Consider the following 24,093-nt stretch of genomic DNA (forward strand, 5'->3'; position numbering starts at 1 on the left):
GAATGAGGTTTTATATCTATTTAGGACAAACTATTCCAAATTCCGAAGCTAATGTATGAAAATATATGATTTAGAAAGAGTGGATCTCAAACTCTCACTAATGAGCTCAATCTTGACTCATGACAAGTCCAAAGAGATTCCTACTGGGAAGACAGCTTCTTTATAACATCGCTCCTACCAAAGAAAACTCTTCTTCTGGAAAAACGCAACCTCCCCAGGGTCAGCATAGCTTGGGGAAGAAAGGGCTGCCTAACTTGTTCCAGAGAAACTACACCAGGCTGGGTGATGGATCAGTGGGTAGGAAAGGTTGTAGCCGAACCCACCTCGTCCCCCCAGTAGCTGCCACATTTCTATGGTGCTGCCACATTATGCTCAGAACAACAGAAGAGTGAAGGACTTACCCTTCTCCCCAAGAACTGTTCTTCTTTGATCATGTTTTCAGAGGCACGGGGCAAGCTTGGCATCTCTCGAGGCTCTTCTTTGACATTCTGTCTTCTAAAAGTGTGTCTAAAGCACACACACAGTACAATGAGAGCATTTACTGGGTTATTCTTAGAGCCATGGCTCTAGTATCTTTCATGAGATGGCTTACTATTAGAAGGGTCTATTTAATAGGAAATATCCACCAACAATGAACAGTTAACCCATAAAATGAATAAAATACTCTTTGCACTCAACTTGGACATGGGGATAACCTTATAATTAATTTTGAAGCAATTACCTTCTGGTGGGAATGGGGATTCGGATAAAGGCTTTGTACTTGAGCAGCTCTCTGTGAAATTCTTGAAAATGCTTGAATTTCCTTTTAACTTCCCACTTAAATTCCCCATGTGTTAATTCAATTGTGTAAAGATTGGTACTTCGTACCTACAGGGACGAATGAAAAAGAGTGGTATTTTAGTTAACAACAAAAATTCCAAAATCTCTCAATTAACGATAGTTAATTTAATAAGTAACATGCAAGTACCTTACATCCAACTTGAGTACTTAAGTAAAATGTTTCAAAAACAACTGATTACAGAATAATATTCTCTTAAATGTTTGCCTTATAACATACATAGGACAACCTCAGAATCACACTAAAGACCAACTCCCACAAATTCTATTGTTCCAAATATATAAATATACACACACATACACACACACCTGAAACAAGAAACCAAGTCAAGGAGACAATGCGTGAAGACCCTAACTAGCCACCAGGGGTTGTCCAAAAGCAGAAGCAGTGAGCGCAGTTGGAGGAATGAAAGGAAAGTGGGAGGAAACGGGTTCCAGGAGCACTATCGTAGCCCTCCACAAATGACATTATGTCTTCTGAAATGCATTATAAGGTCCATCCTTGTCTGCATCTCCCTGTACAGAAGCATCACCAGTAACCATTAGAGGGAAAGGAGCAAAAGATCTCACTACATACAAACTATTTCCCCCCTTAACTATTGCTGGAGGGACAGGGGGAAGATCTCCAGCCTGGGAGGGCAGGTGACAGCATCTGCCTCGTCAGGTCCTCATGGGAGTGAAAAGCAAAGTGCTTAGCCATGAGCTGGCACATGGAACGTATCCAACAATCAGAAAAGGGGTCATTTTTATTTACCTGCAATCACATGCAAACTGCACAGATTTAGTTCATGTTTTTTAGTAAATGAGACACTAAGTAGGATAAGGATAATCCTTAGCTTTCTCATACAGACTGAAATTTAAAACGGAACTAAACCAAACCCACTTGACTAACAGAAGAGTATATGCAAGGAGAGGAGGCGGGGTCTGAAAGCTTGAGTATTTACCTTCATGAGTAACTTTAGAGATACCTAATACTATTAATAATAATAATACATAGCATTACACAGAGTACATAATACAATAGATAGTATATTTGTATACTCTAAGTATAATACTATGTATATTATTATTAAATCCTTATAACAAGTGTAGAAGATAGGCTCTATTATACCCATTATTCAGATGAGGACACTGGGAGAGGAGTTAAGTACCTTGCAGGAGGTCACAAAGCAAAGACAGGAATTAAACTATGCAACCTGGCTCTGGAGTCTGTGCATTGAACCTCCATGTCACTGCCCCTCAGTCTAAAAGCTGGTAGGCAAGTAAAAGGCAAAGGTCACCTTAGAGACATTTCTGGGGTTGCTCAGTGGTGTACCAGGGAGAGAAGGACCCAACTCACAGGAGAGCCTGGAGAAACGGCTGCGCACCGAGGTGTGTGCAAAGGAGGAGTCAGGATGGCATGGGGAGGTTGAGAGAGCGCCAGGCAGAGCCATTAGGACCCAGGCAGCACATGTCACCCTCACAAAGACAAAGAGGAAGGGAAGGCCACCCCTGCTGGGGCTGGAAGGTTACTCTACACTTGCCCTGAGGCAGGCGGCCATGGTGGCCTTACTTGCCTGCAGCCAGAGCTTATCCTAAAGAAACAAGGCCACCACCAAATGCAGCAACATTCCTTATCCAACAGACTCAACAACTACAAAGCAGCTACCCTAACAGTTTCTCCAGGTCCAATCCATCCAAAGGGTGCGGCTTTGCTTGATGGAGATCCTTTACTCCGGATGCCATTCCAGTCTCTAAGGGAAAATGTGCAAATGAGGCCTAACAGACAGGTGCTGGGGACACATCAGGGTGGAGTATGCCAGCAGAATTCTCTCCACAGTGCTTTTGGGTAATGGCTCTGGCCAGTCAGCATCCTGGCTTTTTTCATTCCAAGAGCCAAGTAGCTTCATTCTGTTCTTCCTTGACAAGCATTAGGAAAGCTAAACTTTTCCTTGGCTTCTATCTGGCATTTTAGGTGGAATGGCTGTGACCTCAAGAACCCACATCGAACAGAAAACTGGGCAGTGAGGAAGACCAGGAGAGGCACTTTGCAATTTATTAAATTTCTAAACTGCCTTTTTTTAAAAAAAAAAAGTATTTCCCAGGATAGGGAAAGAGACATACAAGAATGAAAACTAAATGAAAAGAAAGTAAGCCCCTGAGAGGTAATGAGGCCTTAGAAGTGATAACAAACAAACAAACAAACAAGAAGCTAGAAACACAGGCACAGCTACGAGGAAGGAAAAGGGAAGTCAGTGTGTTAACTCGTATATATCGACTAATACAAGGTGAGTCCAGCAACGTGCTGACCCTTGTTGTAGATGCAAAGCGCTCCACTTCCAGAACTTGGGCTTTGATTGGACAGCCAGAGAGGTACATCTGTGCATTAGGCTCCTTAAATCCTTGCGTCTTGTAAATAGCAGAGAAAGGGATATACACTGGAAAATAAATAAATCAATAAAGTTATTGCAAGAACAAACTGATATGTAAGATTACATGATAATAGCATAACTTGCCTTTCCCAGGCATCTTTTTCAAGAATAACAACATGCGACAAGAAACAGTCGCATGCTATTATTAACGAAACAGTCTCAGCCCAGGGTTAGGACCTCAGCAAAAGAGATCAATCGTTTGCTGGTTACTTCAAATCTGTGTCCTGCCAGGCTGCCCTAATAAGCTCTCTTCTGGCTCAGACCATCAGCCTTTACCTTCCTGAATCCTGGGGTCGCTGGGAGACACATCACAGTCCACCTCCTCTCCCTCAAAATGGAGCTCCCGGGTGTCCAGGTTTTCTATCAAGTTACTCATGTCGGCAGCGATTTTCTGCAGTGTGGATGTGTCTGCTGTTGGCTCAGTTTTCAGTGACATGTCGGCTCCGGACAGGGTAACAGCAAGGGGACTGAAAAAGAAGAAAAAATTATAAGGACTTGTTATTTTGGTCCAATAAAGCCCTACTCTACATTTTGAATCCAGGGTTAGACACGCATAAGGAAACAAGTCAGCAAGCTCCGTGAGAGCCCCAGTTATTTCAAACAACCTCTCAGCTCATTTTCTTGTTTAACATTTAAAGGGTTCCCAGCTTGTAAATTAAATTGGAATGGGACACTTAATTGTAAACAAGGAAATAAAAGAAACACCACACTGAATATGTGTTAACATCCAATTTTTATTAATTGGATTAATGAGGAGAGACTCAAGGGAGATTGGTATGGGAATTATTATTCAGAGAAAAGGGACTGACTAACTCAATTACATGGAAAGAAAGAATATATAAAATAAGCAACTTGAAATATTTTCTATGGAAAATCTAGATCATTTTACAACAATTTTAATATGTAGATTTTAAGATATTTTCAGATAGCATAACCTTTCTACATTTACTCTGTAGGTGACATTCCAAGCAAGGTATAAGCTACCTTTTGGAGACAGGATTTGGCCATGACTTTACATGAGTTATAATGATGTACATGTCCCTAAAGGTAATTCGTTGGTATACCTACTCTGAACGACATAAGAGGTGCTAGAATTATACTTCTCTCCTTTTTAAAGAAAACTGGTTCTATTTCATTCTGACATTTAATAACACAAGTCGTTGCACATCAGTACCCAGGGGAGAGGAGTTCATATAGATTTTATTTTTCATTTAAAATACTGCGATTTAAGCCTTGAGCACTCTCATCAGAGTTGGATGAAAAATCCGTCTTGCCTGAAATAACCTCTCTGTTACAACCAGGCCCGAAAACAGGAGGGCTTTCGTACCAGTAACTTCTCCACACATGCTCATTTATTATTGCAAATCACAAATATTTACTGAGCACGCATTCATTACTCACTCTGTGAGATGCAGTGAGTGAGTTCGTAAAGATAATGAGGCTGGTCTTTGTGATTAAGGAACGTCTAATGTGGGTGAAGGAAATAGGCTACATAACCCCAAATCCATCCTTGGCTTCCACTCAGCACATGCCATTCTCAGGAAGACACTTAGCTGGGTTGCCTCCCACAGGGGCATCAAAACGCTGGAGGGCTCTGCTGGAAATGCAAACTTGGGCAGCCCCTATTGTAACTCAACAAGTCTGTAAAGCCTCTACTGCTTTGTCTGGCAGAAAGAGATCCTGGCTGGAAATTCAAAGATGGAGACAGAAGAGAGTGGTTCTGGTTTGGTCAGATACATGTAATGGATATAACTAAGTTGCCTCAGAGCTATGTAATCAATCATGTTTCTCTTTCTGTGTTGGCTGAAAGGCAGCCTAGAGCCAAATCTGTGGCCTACTCTTAGCAAAATATAGGACTAGCCTTGCCTGCATCACTTCCCTTTAACTTTCTCGCCCACTTCAATTCATATTGTAATAACATACAATTACTTAATACGCACCTGGCTTGGTGATAATCCTTTATGTACATTAGTACATTGATTGTCCGTAATAAATCTATGAAGCATTGTTATTTCTACTTTGAAGATGACAGGGGTTTGTCATCCCTCCCTTAGAGCTAAGGAGACTGAGACATGGAGAGACTAGGTTAACGAGACGAACACTTTGGATAATCTGACCTAGGTCTCAGAGGGGAAGGGATCTGAAACCAGTTCTCTCTGACCCCAAGAGCTGATGCTCTCAAGCATACAGGAAGGTCTTATCTTCCTATATGATTTTTGTAGGTATATAAATGCCCCTAGAATAGATGGAAGTCCGTTTTAGTAAAACAAGGTTCGGCAAGGACCTAACTCAAATGGAAGGAAAAGGGGATGGATTCCTCTTGCAGCTCAGCATCACAGGATGGAGTCACTTAAATTCTCAGGGCCTAAGGGGGTTGAGCCATTTCATCTCCAGGGTCCGTCTAACACTAAAAACCTAACCGTAACTATAGATAAAAGATGCTATGAACTGTTCAGCCTCTCCTCACAATGTAATTAACATTACCCTTCTCCTATGCCAAGATATTAACCCAAGTAGTTTTCACATAAATATGACAAGCAGGTGGCAGAATGGTCTTTAACCTGAAAAATTTAATCAAAGTCTGTTCTGTCCCCATCAAGGCACTGTTTGCCTCCAGTCGCAATTAAAATATTTATTTCCTTCCCTGTCCATTCAACAAACACTCACTAGATGCCAACCAGGAACCAGGTCCTGCTTCATCTAATACAGGAGGTAATGAAAACTTTTAGAGGAAATGAGACACTTGGAGAAAATGTGACTTCATAGAGCCTTTTGGTATTGTCTATTGATTGAAAGGTCTTATGATGAACTCTGCCAACCTTCTTAGCATAGCACAGGAAAACAAGGGTTACAATGACTTTGCCTTTGGACAGACTGTTAATGTGAAAAATGAATGTTAAATTTAAGACATACAGAGATATCTTAAATATCTCTCCACATGGTAAATAATGGGAATAAACACCACAGAGTCACTGGATCGAGCTAAAATAAATATTGTATTTCAAATAGAGAGGGAAAAAGCATAAACATGTGGAAAACTTAAAGAGGAATAAGAAAAGAAACAAAGGAATCCTCTTGTTTATCCTCAAGTGTTCACTACGTGCTAAACACAATTTTAGCACAGTTATTTTATTTAGTAACCAAAATGATTCTACCTGGTATTTATGATTATCCTGAAAGATTTGGTTAAGTAACTTGTCCAAGGTCAGCCAACTGGTGTTGGCACTGAGTTTATAAAGCAGGTCTGGCCCTGCAATTGCATGAGTTTGGTTATAGAGGTTCCTAATTATTGATTTTATGTTGTGGGTTTGAATGTCTATTAGTTAATCTTTTATATGAAGTTTAAATTCTGTCACAGCAAAATATCTTCTCTACTTTAATCTCCATATCTGGGGAAAGACCCTACTGAGTCCCATAGTCGCCGCAATTATGGAATCGATGTAACCGTATGGCCTCTCTTAAATGTCTTCTTAGCCTTTTTTGTTATGGTTCGTTATATTTTCTAGGGTAATGTGGAATTTCAGTGGACCCGAAGGATTTACAGATTTGTTCATGCTTTTGCAAACACTCTTATCATTTAATAATGAAAAAGGAACCAAATTATTTGTCCCTCATGGGTGTCCATGGTTGCTTTGTGCTGACTGCTCGCCCAACAACGGTGCTGCTGGTATCGTTCTTAAACACCCGACTGTGAGGCCATCCACAGTCCTAGTCAAACCTTCACTAATTAGCCCATGTGTTCTTTCATCTAAAATAATCTCCACTGGTGGGTGAACAGCTGCCACGGGTACAGCCTATCTTAACCAGCGGCAGGATAAGGGCTCCAGTGTTTTCATTTGAGATAATGTAATTGATTTAGTTACCTCCTTATAAAATTATACTGCAAGATTATTATCTCTTTCGGTACCAAGTAGAGATGGTGCGCATGGAGCGTTAACAGCAGCTGTGTTTTATTTCTGTTTGCATCTGCAACCAGGAAGTAAATAGGGTTTGTTTGGGTTGTTTTTTTTTTTTTTCCTGGTGCTGAATACTAGAATTAAAAATCTTTGCAGGGAACATTTAATTACCTCCAGTTATTCAGTGGCAAAATCAGAGAAATCTGGAGTTTTTCTCTGATCTTAATTTTCAAAACAATTGCGAAGCCAAACATCAAAGGGAGCAGATACTTTCCTGTCCAGATAACACACTCATAAACAATGCCATAGACAAAAATAACAATATTATCAACCATAATTACTAATATTAAAATAAATATTAGCATTAGCTAATATTGGCATTATACAAAAAATTAATTGCATGATCTCACTGAATTCTCACAACAATCTTAGGAATTGGGCCCCATTGTTACTCCCATCTTTAAGATGAGAAGCTTAGAGAGGGCGGGCAACTTGTCCAGGGCTACTCAGCTGAGAAGGGATAGAGCTGGACCTGCTATGGGTGATCTGGCTCCTAAGTCCAGCTACTTACCTGGCAGAGGTAGAGCTGAGGGCACCAGGGGGCACAGACACCAGAAGACCTTACTCCTTACTTTACATGCTTAGAATAAAACAATTCAAAAAGGAACAACGATAACAAAAAACTCAATGTTCATTCTGTGAGAATAGCTGTGATTTACTTCTTGATTCTTTTTCTAAAATAACATGCGAAGTCCCACCATAGTTTTTCAATATCATTTGTGCTTACCAATAGGAATAAGTATAATAGATTTCTAAACCAAAAGTCACATCTTAATTATGAATGTAAAATGTGAATTATAATTAGATCATTTAAAACAAAACTGAGTCATGAGGATTTCTTGTTTTTCCATTTTTCACTGTAATGAAATTAATTCTTAGATACATACTCCATCACCTCTGCAAACACACTGTACAGCAATGATTTGTACAGAACTGACTTGACGCTCCCTGAAATGCAAAATTCATAAATGTGGATTCAAGTACCACATTCAATCTCTAGTGACATGGTAAGCCTTGGATAAGTATTTCTTGAGTTCAGCTGACTTTGAATGAAGTAAATGATATTATCATATTTTACATTCCAGATTATATATTATGAGAAAATAATACATTGAGAGAATGGCTCTTGAGGTATACTGGCATCTTTGAGGGTTTTTTTTTAAAGAACATTAGGTCCAAAAATATCAATGGAGGCCTCACTCTGAGCCTTGGACAGGCAGTAAAATGTCAGTGATGTAGGAACAGGCCAGATGATCTAGACTCGTTCTATCTTTATTACCAGTGTACACTGGGCAACCGTCACCCTCCAGGGTCTCAGCTTCTGCTCATTGCAATGGACACAGTGTACACTTGCTATTATTTATATGGCTCCAAGAGACAGAAGTTTGATTCCCAAACATTATTCTCCCTCCGGCTTCACATCTAATCTGATCTCGAAGCCACCAGAGCCCAGCAAAGTCCCACCTACTTATCCTTCTTTCCTGGTTTCCTATCAAAGCCTCCATTTGACCTAACACTGACACTGCTTTGCTCCCCAAGATGTCAAGGCTGGAGATGATGGTGCTAATCTGGACTCCTTGGGCCCACAGAACTGGAGTTGGAGACCATGTTCTGTCTTTTCTTCAGCTAAAAACAAAAACCAACCTACAATTACATAAAGCCTTTACAGCATGAAATGGTTTCTCAGTTCTCATGATTTTGCCTAAATCTTCTGATCTTCTTGGCTGGCCTTTATTCTCTATCTACCATGAGCTTCCTTACTCATTTCCTTTGATATGTCCTAGGGTTAAATATCACCCCATTTACTTATTCTATTCATAGTACATCTCAATCATATTTTTGAATTCAAACAGATGTTTAATTTCCAGAGGCAAATCCAAGTATTAAGAGAAATGAATGTCTACTTCAAATATGGGTGGATTGGAAAATATCTGTTATTTATTAAGTGCCTACTTTAGACCGGTTCTTAACGCACATTACACATATCACTTCTAGTCCTCACAACAATGTCATTTAGAATCAAGGACATGGAGCCACAGAAGCTTCCTGAGGCTACACCACTGTGAGCGGTGGGGCTGGTCCCAGCACTCAGGCCGCCCAGGATGTCTCTGTCCCACCTGCCTCCCCAGCCTCTGCCACTGGCCCAGCAGAGACCCCCATCTCCACCACTCTTACCTCTTTTCCTAACACCACCAGCCATTTTCCTCCTTCCTGGCAGAGGGGCAGGGCCACGGCGCAGCCCTGATGACAAAGCCCAGCAGGACCTACTGTGACTACAGCACCCCTGAAGCTTCTGAATTCAGAGAAAATGTTGAAACCTGACTTCCTCAGGAGTTGTGGGTGTAAGAGGTGGGGAGGAAATGGGGAACCAAGCCACCCAACCTATGAGGACGGGGTTGTTAAAAACCTGGCAGATATATGCCTCTCCCCATTCCTCCTTGCCTGACTGTGCTAAGCACACTGGTACCACACAGCCCATCTGTGGGACCAAAAAACTAGCTGAGTTTTGAGAAGCTACAGCTGGCCAGGTAATGCACTGCCTTGCATATGTCTCTGCCTCTCTTGTCTTCTCCCCTCTCTTTGGCTGTTCCCAGTAAAGCCTACCTGACTTCAGGCTCTGTTACACAGGAAACCTAAGCTAGGATAGCACTGGAACCAGCATGAACCACTGAACTACCCTGCCTCCTGCAGAAATCCATTTTGTGCTAAAGTTAAAAGTAAAAAGTAAACTCACATAGTACTTACTACGTTCCAGGTAGTGAACCAGATGCTTTGCATGCCATTTACTTAACCTGCCCTCACAACAGCCCTATGGCGAAGATACTCTTGTTACCTCCTTTTTATATACAAGGAAACTGAGGATGCAGACCAGTTAAGTGACTTGCTCAAAGTCACACAGCAACCTGATGGGATTCAACTTTGTAGTCTGCTCCTATTTTTGCCTTGGCTAACTGGACAAAGTCACTTTCATGCTAAGTTTCCTCATTTAAAAACTGAAATAAGCAGTTGTCTGTGTTAAGGACTTTACAACAGATGCATTATTATAAGAGAAACTGCACTTTCAGCATCACTAAAAGTCAGAGAAAACAACACAGTCTAAGCCACCCCAACCAGGTGATAAAAACCCAGCCCAAAGGCTAGGGGTATTCAGGGGAGGACTCTGAGCCAACATCTAAGTAAGAGTTGTTCCTGCCTCTCTGAATGGCAGTGCACATATAAACACTTGTGTTGTATCTGAGAGAAAACATGGAAGGGCCCCTCTAGTTATTTCAAAGTTTGTAAGTTTATTAAGTGTGCTGAGTGAGAGATTGGCACAACCAATGGACTGACTTAAATCAATACAGATTCCAAAGAGAAAATTCTTTTTTTTTAAAGATTTTATTTATTTATTTTTAGAGAGGGAAGGGAGGGAGAAAGAGAGAGAGAGAAAAACATCAATGTGAGGTTGCTGGGAGCCATGGCCTCCAACCCAGGCATGTGCCCTGACTGGGAATCGAACCTGCGACACTTTGGTTTGCAGCCCGCGCTCAATCCACTGAGCTACACCAGCCAGGGCCCAAAGATAAAATTCTTATTTTAAAAAATGGTAATTAAAATTGCTGAAAACTGTGATCAGACTTCTAAAACTAATATCCTTAGGTTAAACAAATAGTCCACTTTTATGACCAAAAGAAGAATATGCATTCACTGTGACAATATGCAGTCTTTCAGAGAGGAAGCTAACTGCACGTATTGAATTCATGGGAACACATCTCAGTCTGGGTGACACACTTTTACACACAGTAAAATGATACAAACATTTTTCTTACTAAGGGAAACTCAGACTACTGATGATTCAGTGGTTAAGCAATGTACAAACAAAATAAATATTTTTCTAGGGTAAAGTTATTTAAGCTATTAAAATGACTTTAAGATCTTTGATGTTCAATCAAGATGGTAGAGTAGGTGAATGCTGTGCTCATCTCCTCCCAAGACCACATCAACATTACAACTGAACTACAGAACATCAGTGAGAACTTCCTGAACTCTAGCTGAACAGAAATCCCATGACTATGAACATACAGAAGAAGCCACGTCCAGAATGGTAAAAGGGGCAGAGACGTGGAATGGCTGGTACCATACCGATGTGTGGTGCTTAAAAACTAGGAGGGGTATCTCAACTGCAGAGGTCCCCCCAAGGAGGAAGGGGTCCCAGCCCCATAGCAGGGCTTCCAGCCCAGGGTTGCAGTGCCAGGAAGAAAAGTCCCTATAACTTATGGCTGTGAAAACTGGTTGGGATTGTGGCTGAGTGAGACAGAAGGCTTCTGGAGAGGCAGGGTACCTCTTAAAGGGCCTGTGGTCAGACTTACTTGCTGTTGAACTTGCTCATTTGGAGCTGTAGCACTGGGGCAGCAGCTAGAAAAGCACCAGGGGCACATGAGGAGGAAGAGAATTGTCTGGCATCAGGCTGGAGGAGCAGCTTTCCCCCACACAAAAGTGTGGGCAGGCACCACTCTCCTTCGCTGAGCCCTCCACTGCCCAGCCTTCAGGTGCAGGCAGGCACCATGCTAAGTTTCCATCAACCCGACTAACACTGGTCACCCTGCCCTGGCTATTCCTTGAGATCTCACCACCACATCCAACTTGCAGGTTCATCTAAGTGGCTTCTGGTGACTTTTCCATACAAAGGACCTATAATGGCTCATGCTGTGTTTTTTTTTTCCCCCTAAAATCTCACAAAGGTTCATAAACACTATACAAGCAGCATCTGGCCTGGGTGTGTCCCCTACTTCTTGCTAAGCAGCCCCAAGGTTACCACCAGTGGCAGCCAGCCTCAGTTTGCAGTTTAGCCACTCCGAGGCACTTCCAAACCCAGAACAAGTGGTAACTATCTGAAGATCACTTTGTAGCTCTTACCAGGTGGCACAAGGGCAGGGCACAGGCATCAGCTGACCTTGGCCTGCACCAGAAGCCTCAGAACCAGCACACCTAGTGGCCAACTTCAGACTGCACGAGAGCACCACCCAACCACTTCACAAATGACACACCCAAAGGGCAGACTCGGTAGGCACCAGAGCCCTGCTAAAGTGATTTCATCTCTGTGGGTCAGCCCCTGCACAACGACCTCCTCTACAGGCACGACCAGTCCTCACAGCCAATCAGCCTCAGAGTCAATTCCTCAGATTGACATGCCAAAAACAATAAGGTTCAATTACAGCAGAGGGAACCATAACCCACACAAAGGACACACCTGGAGCACTCAGCTCAGGTGACTATGGAAACTGTACCACTGGGCCTCACAGGACACCTACTACATAAGTTTACTAAGACTAGAAGATGTAGCAGCTCTACCTAATACAGGGAAACAAACACAGAGATACAAATAAAATGAGAAGACAAAGAAACAAGTTCCAAATTTAAAAAAAAGAACAAAACTCCAGAAAAAGAACTAAAATGGAGACCAAAAAAAAATCTACCAGATATAGAGTTCAAAACACTGGTTATGAGAATGCTCAATGAACTCAGGGAAAGAGTAGATGAACTCAGTGAGAACTTTAACAAAGACATAAGAAAACATAAAGCTGGAGATAGAAAATATTTTTTAAAAAGACAAATGAAGAATACAATAACTGAAATGAAGACTACATTTGAAGGAATCATCAACAGATTAGAAGAAGGAGAGGACTAAATCAGCAATTTTGAAAAAAGGTAGCAGAAAACACCTAATCAGTACACCAAACATAAAAAAGAATCCAAAAAATGACTATAGTTTTAAGGACCTCGGGACAACATCAAAGGAGAAAATATTCACACCATAGGGGTGCCAGAAGGAGAAGGGAGGAAGCAAGGGACTGAAAACTTATTTGATGAAATAATGATGCAAAACTTCTCTAACCTAGTGAAGGAAATAGACATACAAGTCCAGGAAGTGCAGAGAGCCCCAGACAAGATAAATTCAATAGGCCCACACCAAGACACATTATAATTAAAATGCCAAAGGTTGGAGACAAAGAGAATCTTAAAAGTCTCAAGAAAAAAGCATTAGTTACCAAAAAGGGAGCTCCCATAATACTGTCAGTTGATTCCGTAACAGAAACTTTGCAGGACAGAAAGGTTTGACATGAAATAGTCAATATTGTAATAACTACATGGTGTAAAATGGTACTAGCCCTATTGGGCTGATCACTCCTTAAGTCATATAAACATCTAATCGCACTATATTATACATCTGAAATTAATATAACAGTCTATGTTAACTGTAACTGAAAAATTTTTTAAATTTTTTAAAGTCATTTTTAAAAAATGACTTTAAGAAAAATTTTCGGTTATCAGCTCTTAATGCTAAATAAACAACTTATTGAACACAATGTTGCTTTTGAACAAAAACATGTTGATCACAAAGCTACAGATACTAATTCAAGGGTTTTAATATAATTGTTTCTACTATTACTGATTCTCTTTCTTAATACTGAAGTTCTCATCTTATGATGTCAGTCCCATTTAGCTGGAAGAACATAAGTTCCTCACATAGACTCTGTTAAAATGAAAATTCTTTCCAACTGTTTAACTTCTGATTCCTTTTTTTTTCACTTCCCTCCAAGGGAATGAGCAATCTCTGTTAGGGTGAGTTTAATTAGTACAGAGTGTTTTGAGTGACAATCCACGAATTTCACCTATGAGAAGAATGAAACTGGCAAACACTTGGGTAAACTCCTCCAAATATTCTCCAGTGCTAATGAGTTCTCCAATTTTGTCACAACTGCCAGTAAACATGGCAAAGTCTCAACTTTTTACCTATGTGTGTGCTCACAAAAATGTTTGTTGAGGCAGCAGAGTACCATGGAAGGTATGTAATTTTGAGTCAGCTTGAATTATGACTCCTTATGCTGAAACAAGTTATTTACAGCTGTTACCCTCAGCTTCCTAATATGTAAAATGAAGGTAACACTATTAAAATAAGGAATTGTAACAATTAAATGGTATAAAGTAAGTGGCTTAGAGCTTGGGCTATAGTAGATGCTGAAATAACATTGGTTGCTCCAATGCCCTCAGCTATTCTAAGAGCTACAGGCCTCTGTCCAGCGTTCACACATCCTTGCCATAACTCAGTCCCCTCCTAGGTACAGGAGTTAAGAGGCAGAGTTGTGTTCTGGGGATGGTCTGATGTTGCCCACTATAGTAAACACTGCTACAAACATCTAGAGACAAAATGAATTAAGCTAATGTAGGTGCTTCCTTTACCACTACAAACACTGAACTTCTGAATAAACTGCAATCATTTTTAGAAAATATTTATTGAAGGATAAAAGCAGACACAGCAGCAACAAAAACAATAATGAAGGAATGCTTTCAGTTTCCAAGAATGAAAAAGCAAATTGAAGTCAGATGGATATACTGGAACTGAAGCTGAAGAGGCCCAGAGGATCTGATCTTGGACAAAGGGTCTGGGATTAATTTTCTGTGCCCACATGACTGTTAGGACACAAGATCTCAGGACTATGGGAGGCAGGAGTCTGGATGTGAAACCCCTACAAAATACTTAAATCCTCCAAGAGCTATCTGTATAATAGGGACTGGCAGAAATATACCCATCAACCCTTGGGAAAAAATGACATGGAACTGTAGCACCTACAAAATGAAAGTTTATATAAAAATTATCCAGTATCACAACTTCTGGCTTTCAGTAATGGATGAGGTATTGCTCCTATTGGATCAGCTATTCTACTGATAATGACTATAAATTCTGGACAAAATATAAAAAATAACTGAAGAACAATAAAAGAACAAGCAGAAACTTGAAGAGAATTATATTTGGAAGAAAGAAATGTCACTGCTTTTGCCTAAGGGCATACTCCAATGCATGCCAGGTTGGGTGACTAAGACTCAGAAAGAAAATCCATAATCTGACTGGCTTGAAGAAGCACAGAACTGATTTCATGACAATCACAACAACTTAAAAGTGAAGTGCAAAGTCCTGAAAAGAAAGGAGGCACACAGGGAGAGCATCAAATTCTGCATAGGCTAGCCCTTGAATCATGCAGGTAAGAGGCACACTCCAAGGCAGCTCAGATAGCACTAAAATTAAAACGACTTCAACAGAGATTTATGCTGCTTGTCCAGACAGGAAATATAAAATGTGCAGTATAAGTCCAGTCAAGTGAGCTGCCTGCTTTTAAAAAATCCACAAAAACATAACTAAAACAAACAAATGAAAAAACCTCTTGAAAGGAACATAACTAAATCCAGACTTTCTACAATATATGAGGTCAGTCCAGAAAGTACCCAGCCATTTATATGAAAAATAGAGACATTTTTGAAGAAGATAAAGATACAAGAAACACTGTACATAGGACAATGACACCTCAATCCCCATCAAAGTAGACACCTCAGGACCTCACACAGTTCTCCCAATTGCCATCAGCTGCCCTCTCATATTTTCCTGAATCTCACTGATGGTCTGAAATCTCTTGCCTTTAAAAGGTGATTTTAGTTTTCAGAAAAGCCAGAAGCTGCAGGCCATCAAATCTGGGCCATAGTGGAGCTAAGTCGCCTGCGCGATCTGATGGTTCACCAAAAAATCTGCATGAGCTAGTGTGTTGTTGTGATGAAAGTACCAATCATCAGTTGCCCATAATTGCAGCCTTCTGAATCATCTGGATGGTTTCCAGGTAAGAATGTTCAAGCTTCAAGTAAAATCTAGTGCAGATTCATTGGTCTACTAATCAGTTATTTTGAATGCAATGGCCCCACAGTCCATGTGCTCACTCAATGGCGTCTACTGCCCCAACTGACTGGTACAGTAAAGTCTTCAGTGTTCACACATGTGCATTCCAGTCCACTCTCTGTGGCAGCCAGGTTACATCAATGTCACTCAAACCGTTCTTGTTATATTAACAATGGCTTGACTTTTTCTGGACAGACCCCTATTAGTCACAACATCACCGAAACTAACTAGACATGGAAGAAACAGAAACAAGTGATGCATTATAAAGAGAAATAGCTATTAATGGAGACCCATCCTGAGACATTGAAATGATCTTATTATGATTTTAAAGCAACTGTCATAACATGATCAAGGGTATAAAGGAAAATGCCTTTGATGAATAAACAAATACAAAATCTCAGCAGAAAAAGGGGAAAAAGCATTAGATAGGTTAACATCAAAGTGGCTATGACAGAAAGAGCCTGTGAACTTGAAGACAGATCAATAGAAATTGTCCAATCTGAAGAACAAAGGGGAAGAAAGATTTCTAAAACATGAACAGAGCCTCAGTGACCTATGCAGCAATGTCAGAAGATCTAACGTACTTGCTCTTTGAGTCCCAGAAGGAAAGGCTAGGGAGAAAATCAGGCAGAAAGAAAATCTTTGAAGAAATAATGGCCATAAAAATGTATCAAGTTGGTGAATTTAAAGACTGAAGAAGTCTGGTAAATCCCAAGCAGGAATAAATGCAGGGAAAATTACACATAGTCACGTTAAAGTCAAGCTGCTGAAACATAAAGACAAGAGAAAATATTAAAATTAGCCAGAACAAAATGGCTTATTACATTCAGGAGAACCATCCTAATGACCATTAAACTGTCATCAGAAACAATCTGGAAGCTCAACAAAATGAAAGTGAAATGAATATACGTTGGTTTTCTCAAACTAATCTACTGATTTGAATTTGATTTCCCTTATTGTCAACATTGGCATATACAAATGTTAACCATGCCTGGGGATCAGTACATCAGTAAAAGGATAAAGTTAAATTAGCCCATGCTGGAACTGAAAGTAGTGTGGCCTCTTTTGAGACGACTAAATTAACTTCCCAAGTAGGGCCTTAGTGCTCTACGGCTCTTGTCTAAAAAGTTTCACTGCCATTAGTGATGGGGACACCTGGGAAAGGCGCCTGGGAAAGGGAAAAAGAGTCATCTAAACTAAAATATACTTACTTTTGCCTTTGTAGAAAGGCTATTAAAATTGCTTCAATTAAAATTTTAAAACAAGAGGGACTTAATATAGTCATTTTAAAAATTCCCCACCTTCGCACTGGGTAATCTAACTTTTTAAGTTAGAAGTTCCTTTCCTTAATCTAAGCACCCAAACATTTAAAATATAATGAAGTTTATTTTACAAATTCCTCAAAATACAGAAGTACAGATAATAATAAATGTTAAAAATTTAACAGTAATTCGCTTCTTTAACACATTCTCCTATACTGGATCTAACTGGACCCTCAGAACACTCTACACAAAGAAGGCATATTGTTATTTCCTCAGCAGATGTGAGTCAACTGAGGCACAAAGGGAAGAGGAGAAGGGTCCTGTGGCAGGTCATTTGGCTCTGGGGTAAAATGGAGGCGGGGCTCAGGCTCAAATCCTATTGAAATGAAGAACAGGTATTTCAGGCTGAAAACATACATAGGATTAACTTAGTTAAGATAAAATGCTAAAAATAATACCTGGTCCACAGTTAGTGCTATGTGCATGCTCGCTGTGATTATTGTAAATCAGCCTTCTTACTTTTAAAAGGCCAAAGTGAAAAATGAAGCCAAGAAGTTCCTCAAGACTCTAAGAAATACTTGGGAGACCACTGCCCTAGTCAAATTCTACTGGTAGTAGCAGTTTTTGAGAAGCCTTTTGGAAAAACAATGAATATTTTTTAATTTCCTTAAGCAAAATAGTTGCAAATCTCCCTCTCTTTCAACAGACAACATTCTTTAATTTCTTCCTTTTACTTAGATTAATTCCTTTTACACTTCTTGATTTAACTCATGTTTCTCCCTAGACCTATTCTTGTAATATTGATGCTACTGACAAGAATATTTACACTATGAACTAACCATTCCTTATTTCATAGTTTCACTTACAAAGATTTCATAGGAAATTCTTACCAACTTTATATCATAGCACTATAGAAAATGACTACCAACCATCTGCATATTATTTCCAAGACTTCACACTCATTGGTTCACTCTTTGAACATCATGACCAGTGGGGTCACTCCTACATAGACATGTGGCTGGAAAGGATGCCTGTGAAGATGCTGTTCTTGGCTCAAAAACCTATAAAGTCGGCCCCTTCAAGCCTCCCTTCTGCCTCTTTCTCTCTCTCTCTCTCTCTCTCTCTCTCTCCCTCCCTCACACACACACACACACACACACTACATCTAGCCCAAGCTCACTATTACAGTATGCAAAGCACTTTCCAATCAGGCTTCAAAATGCCTTTATAATAAGCTCAACCTCCTACTGGAGTTCTACTCATTGGCTACTCTCTGACCAAATGTTCTTAGGGATGAAGCCCGACTCTGATCAGGCCTTGGATCCAACTCCCGCTCCACAGGAAATACAGAGGACAGAGCAACACGCTGAACTGCACCATGAGGATGCAATCAGCAGAACCCAGCCCATGGGCAACTCTGCAAGTCAAATGGCCTGGGTCCTTCAAAAAAAAGACTCTAAGGAAAAAAAAAAGGATACAAGGGAACCTGTAGATTAAAAGTGGCTCAAAATGCATATCAAATAAGAAAATGATAAAGCAGGTAAGATTAAACTCTAGTATTTAGGTGTGCACACTCAGGTGACAAAACCATAAAGAAGCACAAGGGCAGTGATGATTGTGGGGATCAGGAGGCTAGCACCAAGACAGTGCATGTGGGAATGGCTTCTGGGGGCAGCTGGCACAAGTCTTTTTCTTGACCTGAGTCGAGTTTACATGAGTATTTGATTTATAATTATGCACTAAGCCATATATGTTGCCTAGTCTTCCCCCCACCCATGCATCTCCTGTTACTTTAAATGCCCCCTCCTCCACTTCTCTGCCTGGTGAAACTTTCCACACTCCCTCTTACTAAAACGTGCCTGGCTTTCCTCCACGCAACCCCCAAAGACAAAGGTAACATCTCTCTTGACTAAGTTTCACATCACTTGGCTTCTAAGTCTTTGGTGGCAAATTGTATCTCAAGTTTGGGGGCATGCCTCGTGTCCTCTGTGACACTGTAAACTTTTGGGGACTAGAAGCTGGGTCATCCCCATTAGATATACATAGCAAAGCAATCAAAACTCTTTGTTGTATAAAAAAATACTAATCAATTAAAAATTAGGTGAGAACTTTGAAGGTACTGGGTTTACCTTGTTACAAGATCCCCATCTTCAGCCCCCACCCAATCCATCCTTATCACTCCTTTGGCTTATCTGTAACCAATTACAGAAGCTGAGTACCCACCTGGGTTAAGAACATGGGTTCTTCATCCTGGCTCTGCCTCTTACTAGTCGTATAGCTAGTTAACCTCTTGCTTTGCTCACATTACTCTGGGCCACTCTGGGCCTCTCTGAGCCTCAGTTCTTGCATCTGTAAAATGAGGTTAATCTCATCTAATAGGATGGTAGAATATTGCATGTAAAGTGCTTAACCAAGAACCTGACACATATTAAGAACTCAATGCATAGTTGATATTGTAAGTATTAGTTACTACTGGTATCATTAATAGGAAAGGTACATCGATAAATAAACACTAACTCTAGCCAACTGAAGTGAAAAAAAATAAAACAATGGTAACAAATATGTTTACTAAAAGACAAAAACTAACTGAAAAGTAAAAATCTCAGTACATTTGCCATTCCTTTGGTCTCCACCATTCAAATCCACATTTTTTGCTAAAGTGAAGTTATCTGTTTGCATCTCTGTCACTCTTACTGAGCTCTAAGCTCTGTGGGAATCCATGATCACAGCCCACAGTCTCCTCTGAACCTGGATGCAGCCTCCTAATTCCTCTAACCTCTGCACTTCAGGAGCTTTAAGCTCTGTGTCTTCGCTGAGAGGAAATCAAGTCCGATTTATCTCATGTCTTTAGCATTTGTCTAAAAGTAATTAATTAAATGAAGGAAGTGAATCACACTTTCTTCAATGGGCACTACTGTACTTTGTCCTTATGTGCGTGTGCATGTCTGAGAACAGAAGCTAATGCAATCCAATTCAATACATCTGTATGGCACACGTATTTAGTGGCAGACATGAGCAGAACTGAGGATATCATCTTCAGGCTGATGAAACCAGGATACAACATGATAATCTCAGTACTCATTTGGCTCAACCCCCTTCAATGTGCTGAAGAGACAGAGGCCCAGGATCACCGAGAGAATGCAGAGGTGAGACTAAACTCTTTTGTACCCTGCATGCTCACACAAGTTTGTTTCAGGAGCTTTTTCCCATACAATGCAGCTTTGAACCACATCCAGAATGTGTAAGAAGAATGACCAGACAGTCTGGATAAACCACTTTTGTCTCAGCGGCAGTCAGACTCTCTACTCAGTAGGTGTGGACAGGCTGCCAGCCTCACTGGGAAAGAACTAGTTTGGTCCTTGCGCAAGAAACCACCACTCCCATGAATGTGACTGGGGAACAGAGCTATTCCAATGACACCTGACTGTGACATCTGGACTGCATTAATGCTAACAAGAAAGGCAAACTGAAAGACAGCCAGACAAACTTCAGTGAACTGGAGAGAGGCAGTATGAACCAGCCAGACCAGCAAGACAGCCTGCTTTCCAGTCGAGCTGTGTTGTGGGATTCTCAAGCGACTCTGGATGGTGGTAAATCACTCAACAGGTATTTACTGAGCAACCACAATCTGCTGAGCACCGTGCTAGGCTCTGGGGATACAGAACGACCTCATGCATTTTATTGCACCATGAAAAGAGGGCTTCAGGGAAGGAATTCTCTCATTACTCCTCTCCTTACCCTGTGTATTTATCTCCTTCCTTCAAAAAACCTGAGGAGAGGGCTCCTCCTCCCACTTCTCCTGTCTCACACCTGTTTGTTTCCAACCCTCCTCTCAACACTCCATTAATTAACTCCTTTATCAACTCCTGCTCTTGTTTTTTCCTCATTATGTATAAAACATTCTCAAGCATGTCAATTACATGCATGTTCCCCTCTACCTCTCACTTCTCCCTCACTGTGACTGCAGAGTCAAGCTTTAGAGAAGGTATTATGTTTCTTTGCTTAGCTGGACTGAACCAAACCTGCTCCATCCTTCTGACCTCTCAGCCTTCCAACAGGCTGCTCCCTATCAGCTTTGGCTTCCCCCAACTTCCTTCTCTGCCTAATTAACTCCTATATTTCAGATTCGTCTCCGGGTCACTTCCTCCCAGGAAGCCATCCCTGACCTCCCAGCTGGTGTACATGCCTCTGCTCAGTGCTTGTACAGCATCTAGGTGAGTTCATTGAGAACATTACACTCTGCTTGGCTTCTGTCTCCTCTGGAAGACTCGCAGTTCACCGAAGGGAGAGGTCATCTCTGGTTGCTTAGTTCCTAGTGACTAGTGAGCTCTCAGTCACTGTTTGTGCACCAAATGAGAAATGAAGAAGTGAGAGTATGACCTAGAACAGCTCACAGTGTGGGCAAAGCAGAGAACATGTGCATAATGCTTTCCAGATTACAAAACATTTTCCACATATACATTTTATTTGATTTTCCTAATCCTGCGGGACAAACACCATTATTTTTAATCCTCTTTCCAGTTGAAGAAGCAATGATTCAATATGATTAAGAGGTCTGACCAGGGTCATACTGTGTAAGTGGTGGATCTGAGACTCAGATTCTGACTCTGAACTTCACGTTCCCTCCTTTCTCCATTCCCTGTAAGCTCCTCTCTTCCTATTCAATGTGCAAAACACTCTATAAACTCTCTGCATCGAAACCTGGTATCTGGAAACTAATCTGCTTGCCTTGTGCCTAACCAAACACTTATTAGAAAGAACATAAATAAATTCTGTTTAATTTTGGCAGAAGAAGTAAATCTAGAAAAGGAAATAAGATAGTCAGGACAACAGAGATGGCACTTCTACCTTCCCTAGTGGGATGGATGAACATAAATTACACATTCCCACAAAGCCTACAAAATATCTCAAAAATAGGGCTCATGATGACATGGCTACATTCCCTGTGAGTCATTCATTATTAAAACCAGGAAATCACCATCCTACCTGGTGGGGCAGCAATGAACTCGGTTTTCATCCACTAACACCTCTGATAGGCAGCAACTCCTGCATCTCCAACATGCTGTTAATACCCCCTTGGCCCCTCCAGGCCTCACGCCCCTGTTCATTCACCGGACAGCACATGATCCATCACTCTAACTCCTCTGTTGCTGAAACCTCTGTTGGCTTATCCCATTGTCCTTCCGTTGCAGTCATCTGGAAAAACTCAATCCTGAGCTAATCCAACTATATTTGCTTTCTTGGCTCCCATGCCCAGGTTTCTAAACATAAATGAAGAAGGAGCCTTCAACTGTGGACTAGTGTTTATGGACTCTGGCCTCAGATGAGCCTGTCCAGCTCTCTCCCTCCCCTTTTCAAGGCCAATTTCTTAGGACAGTTGTCTGCTTCCTCCTTATAGTTCATCACTCTTCCCCTCATTCTTCAATCCACTGCAGCTGGATTCCACCTTCACACTCTACCAGCTTTCCCAAAGTTCATAACCACCCGAATGTCATGTAATCTCAAGGCTACCTCCCTATTCTTACCTCACTAAAACCTTTCTGTTGCATACCTCTTGACTCCATCCTTAAGAGCTTCTTCTCTTGGCTTTCCTGTTGCCACACTTTTCTGGGTTTTTTTTTCTACTCCCTTGCCAGCCACTGAGATGGAATTTTCTTTGAAGCTGCTCTTCTGCTCAAAGTTCACATGCTGGTGTTCTTCAGGGTCCTAGGATCATTCTTTCCCATTCTGCCCACATCTCAGGGTGGTCTCACTCATTCTAATGGTTACAATGTGTGCTGATGTTTCCTTTCCTTGGTGTTTCTATGGCTCATAGGTGATAACACCATTGAGTATACTCCCTTCTACTTGGCTTCTGTCTTCCCTAAGAGGCTCGGAGCTCCCTGAAGGCAGAAGCCATCTCTGTATATGCAGTCGCTAGTGTCTCCTGGGCTTTCAGTAACTATTTCCACCCTCGTTCTTTTCCCTGAGCTTCAGATCTACATGTCCAACTGCCTATGAACTTTCCCATTAGGTGCACTTGACATGCTCAAAATAGAATTCATCATCTTCCAAAGCCCAAAACATTTCCTCTTCCTGTGTCTCCTTCCTGAAGGAATTGGAAACATCACCTACCCACCTGCAAAAACCTAATCCTGGAACTCATCCTTGGCAATTGTCTTTCCCTAATTCTATACAGTCAGTTAACAAGTCCTGCCAAATTTTAAGCATCTCTTCAGTGTGACCACTATAATTTCTCTCTATAACCATGGCAGGTTTGAGGAAACAAACAAAAACAAGTGGAGTATAGCTGCGCACAGGGTACAGGGCAGGCGATGTGAAGATACTTCGATTTTAACTGAGACTCCATTCACCACCTCCCATCCTTGCTCTTGATGCTGGAGGCCTGGAGCTACAAAGCATTCAATAACAGCAAGTTTGGGTTGCCCAAAATAAGATTTTGTGGAATAAGTAACATCACTTTCAATTGGTTATTTTCCTATTACCCAGCCAAACAATAATGTCAATTCACAAATAAAAAAGGATACAGGACTGCCCTGGCTGGCGTGGCTCAGTGGATTGAGCGCCAATGTGCAAACCAAAGGGTTGCTGGTTCAATTCCCCATCAGGGCACATGCCTGGGTTGGTGGCCAGGTCCCAGGTTAGGGGCTTGCAAGAGGCAACTGAACTATGTCTTTCTCCCTCCCTTCTACTCTCTCTAAAAATAAATGAATAAGATCTTAAACAGAAAACTGGCTCTGCTCTCTTTATGAAGTCACTACAGTGAACAACGACCCCCAGAAGAGTTTCAGCTGAGTGAAGTAATGCCTTAATGGGACCATCAGAGTTCAGTTCTGTCACATTTGAGAAACTATGCAATATTTCAGGTAAACAAGCTAAGCTGGCTATTTGTAGGGGCTGAAGGTTGGGGGAAGGAAGGACAG

The 24,093-nt window shown here is 41.1% G+C and overlaps 1 protein-coding gene across 4 annotated transcripts in view; it reads right to left on the reverse strand.

Annotated features, from left to right (window-relative positions):
* Positions 1 to 24,093, reverse strand: part of PLD1 (phospholipase D1) — a 180,076-nt gene that overhangs the window by 110,052 nt on the left and 45,931 nt on the right. For all 4 annotated transcript variants that reach the window (XM_045850837.1, XM_045850833.1, XM_045850835.1 and 1 more), the window contains 4 exons: positions 3,525 to 3,715; positions 3,127 to 3,254; positions 722 to 867; positions 402 to 507 (listed from right to left, as the gene is read on the reverse strand). In XM_045850837.1, coding sequence (XP_045706793.1) covers positions 402 to 507; positions 722 to 867; positions 3,127 to 3,254; positions 3,525 to 3,684 — 540 coding nt within the window. In that variant the 5' untranslated portion in view covers positions 3,685 to 3,715. The remainder of the gene's footprint in view (positions 1 to 401; positions 508 to 721; positions 868 to 3,126; positions 3,255 to 3,524; positions 3,716 to 24,093) is intronic.

Source organism: Phyllostomus hastatus, unplaced genomic scaffold, assembly GCF_019186645.2.
Source record: "Phyllostomus hastatus isolate PE091 unplaced genomic scaffold, TTU_PhHast_1.1 phas_contig_86, whole genome shotgun sequence".
Classification (NCBI taxonomy): domain Eukaryota; kingdom Metazoa; phylum Chordata; class Mammalia; order Chiroptera; family Phyllostomidae; genus Phyllostomus; species Phyllostomus hastatus.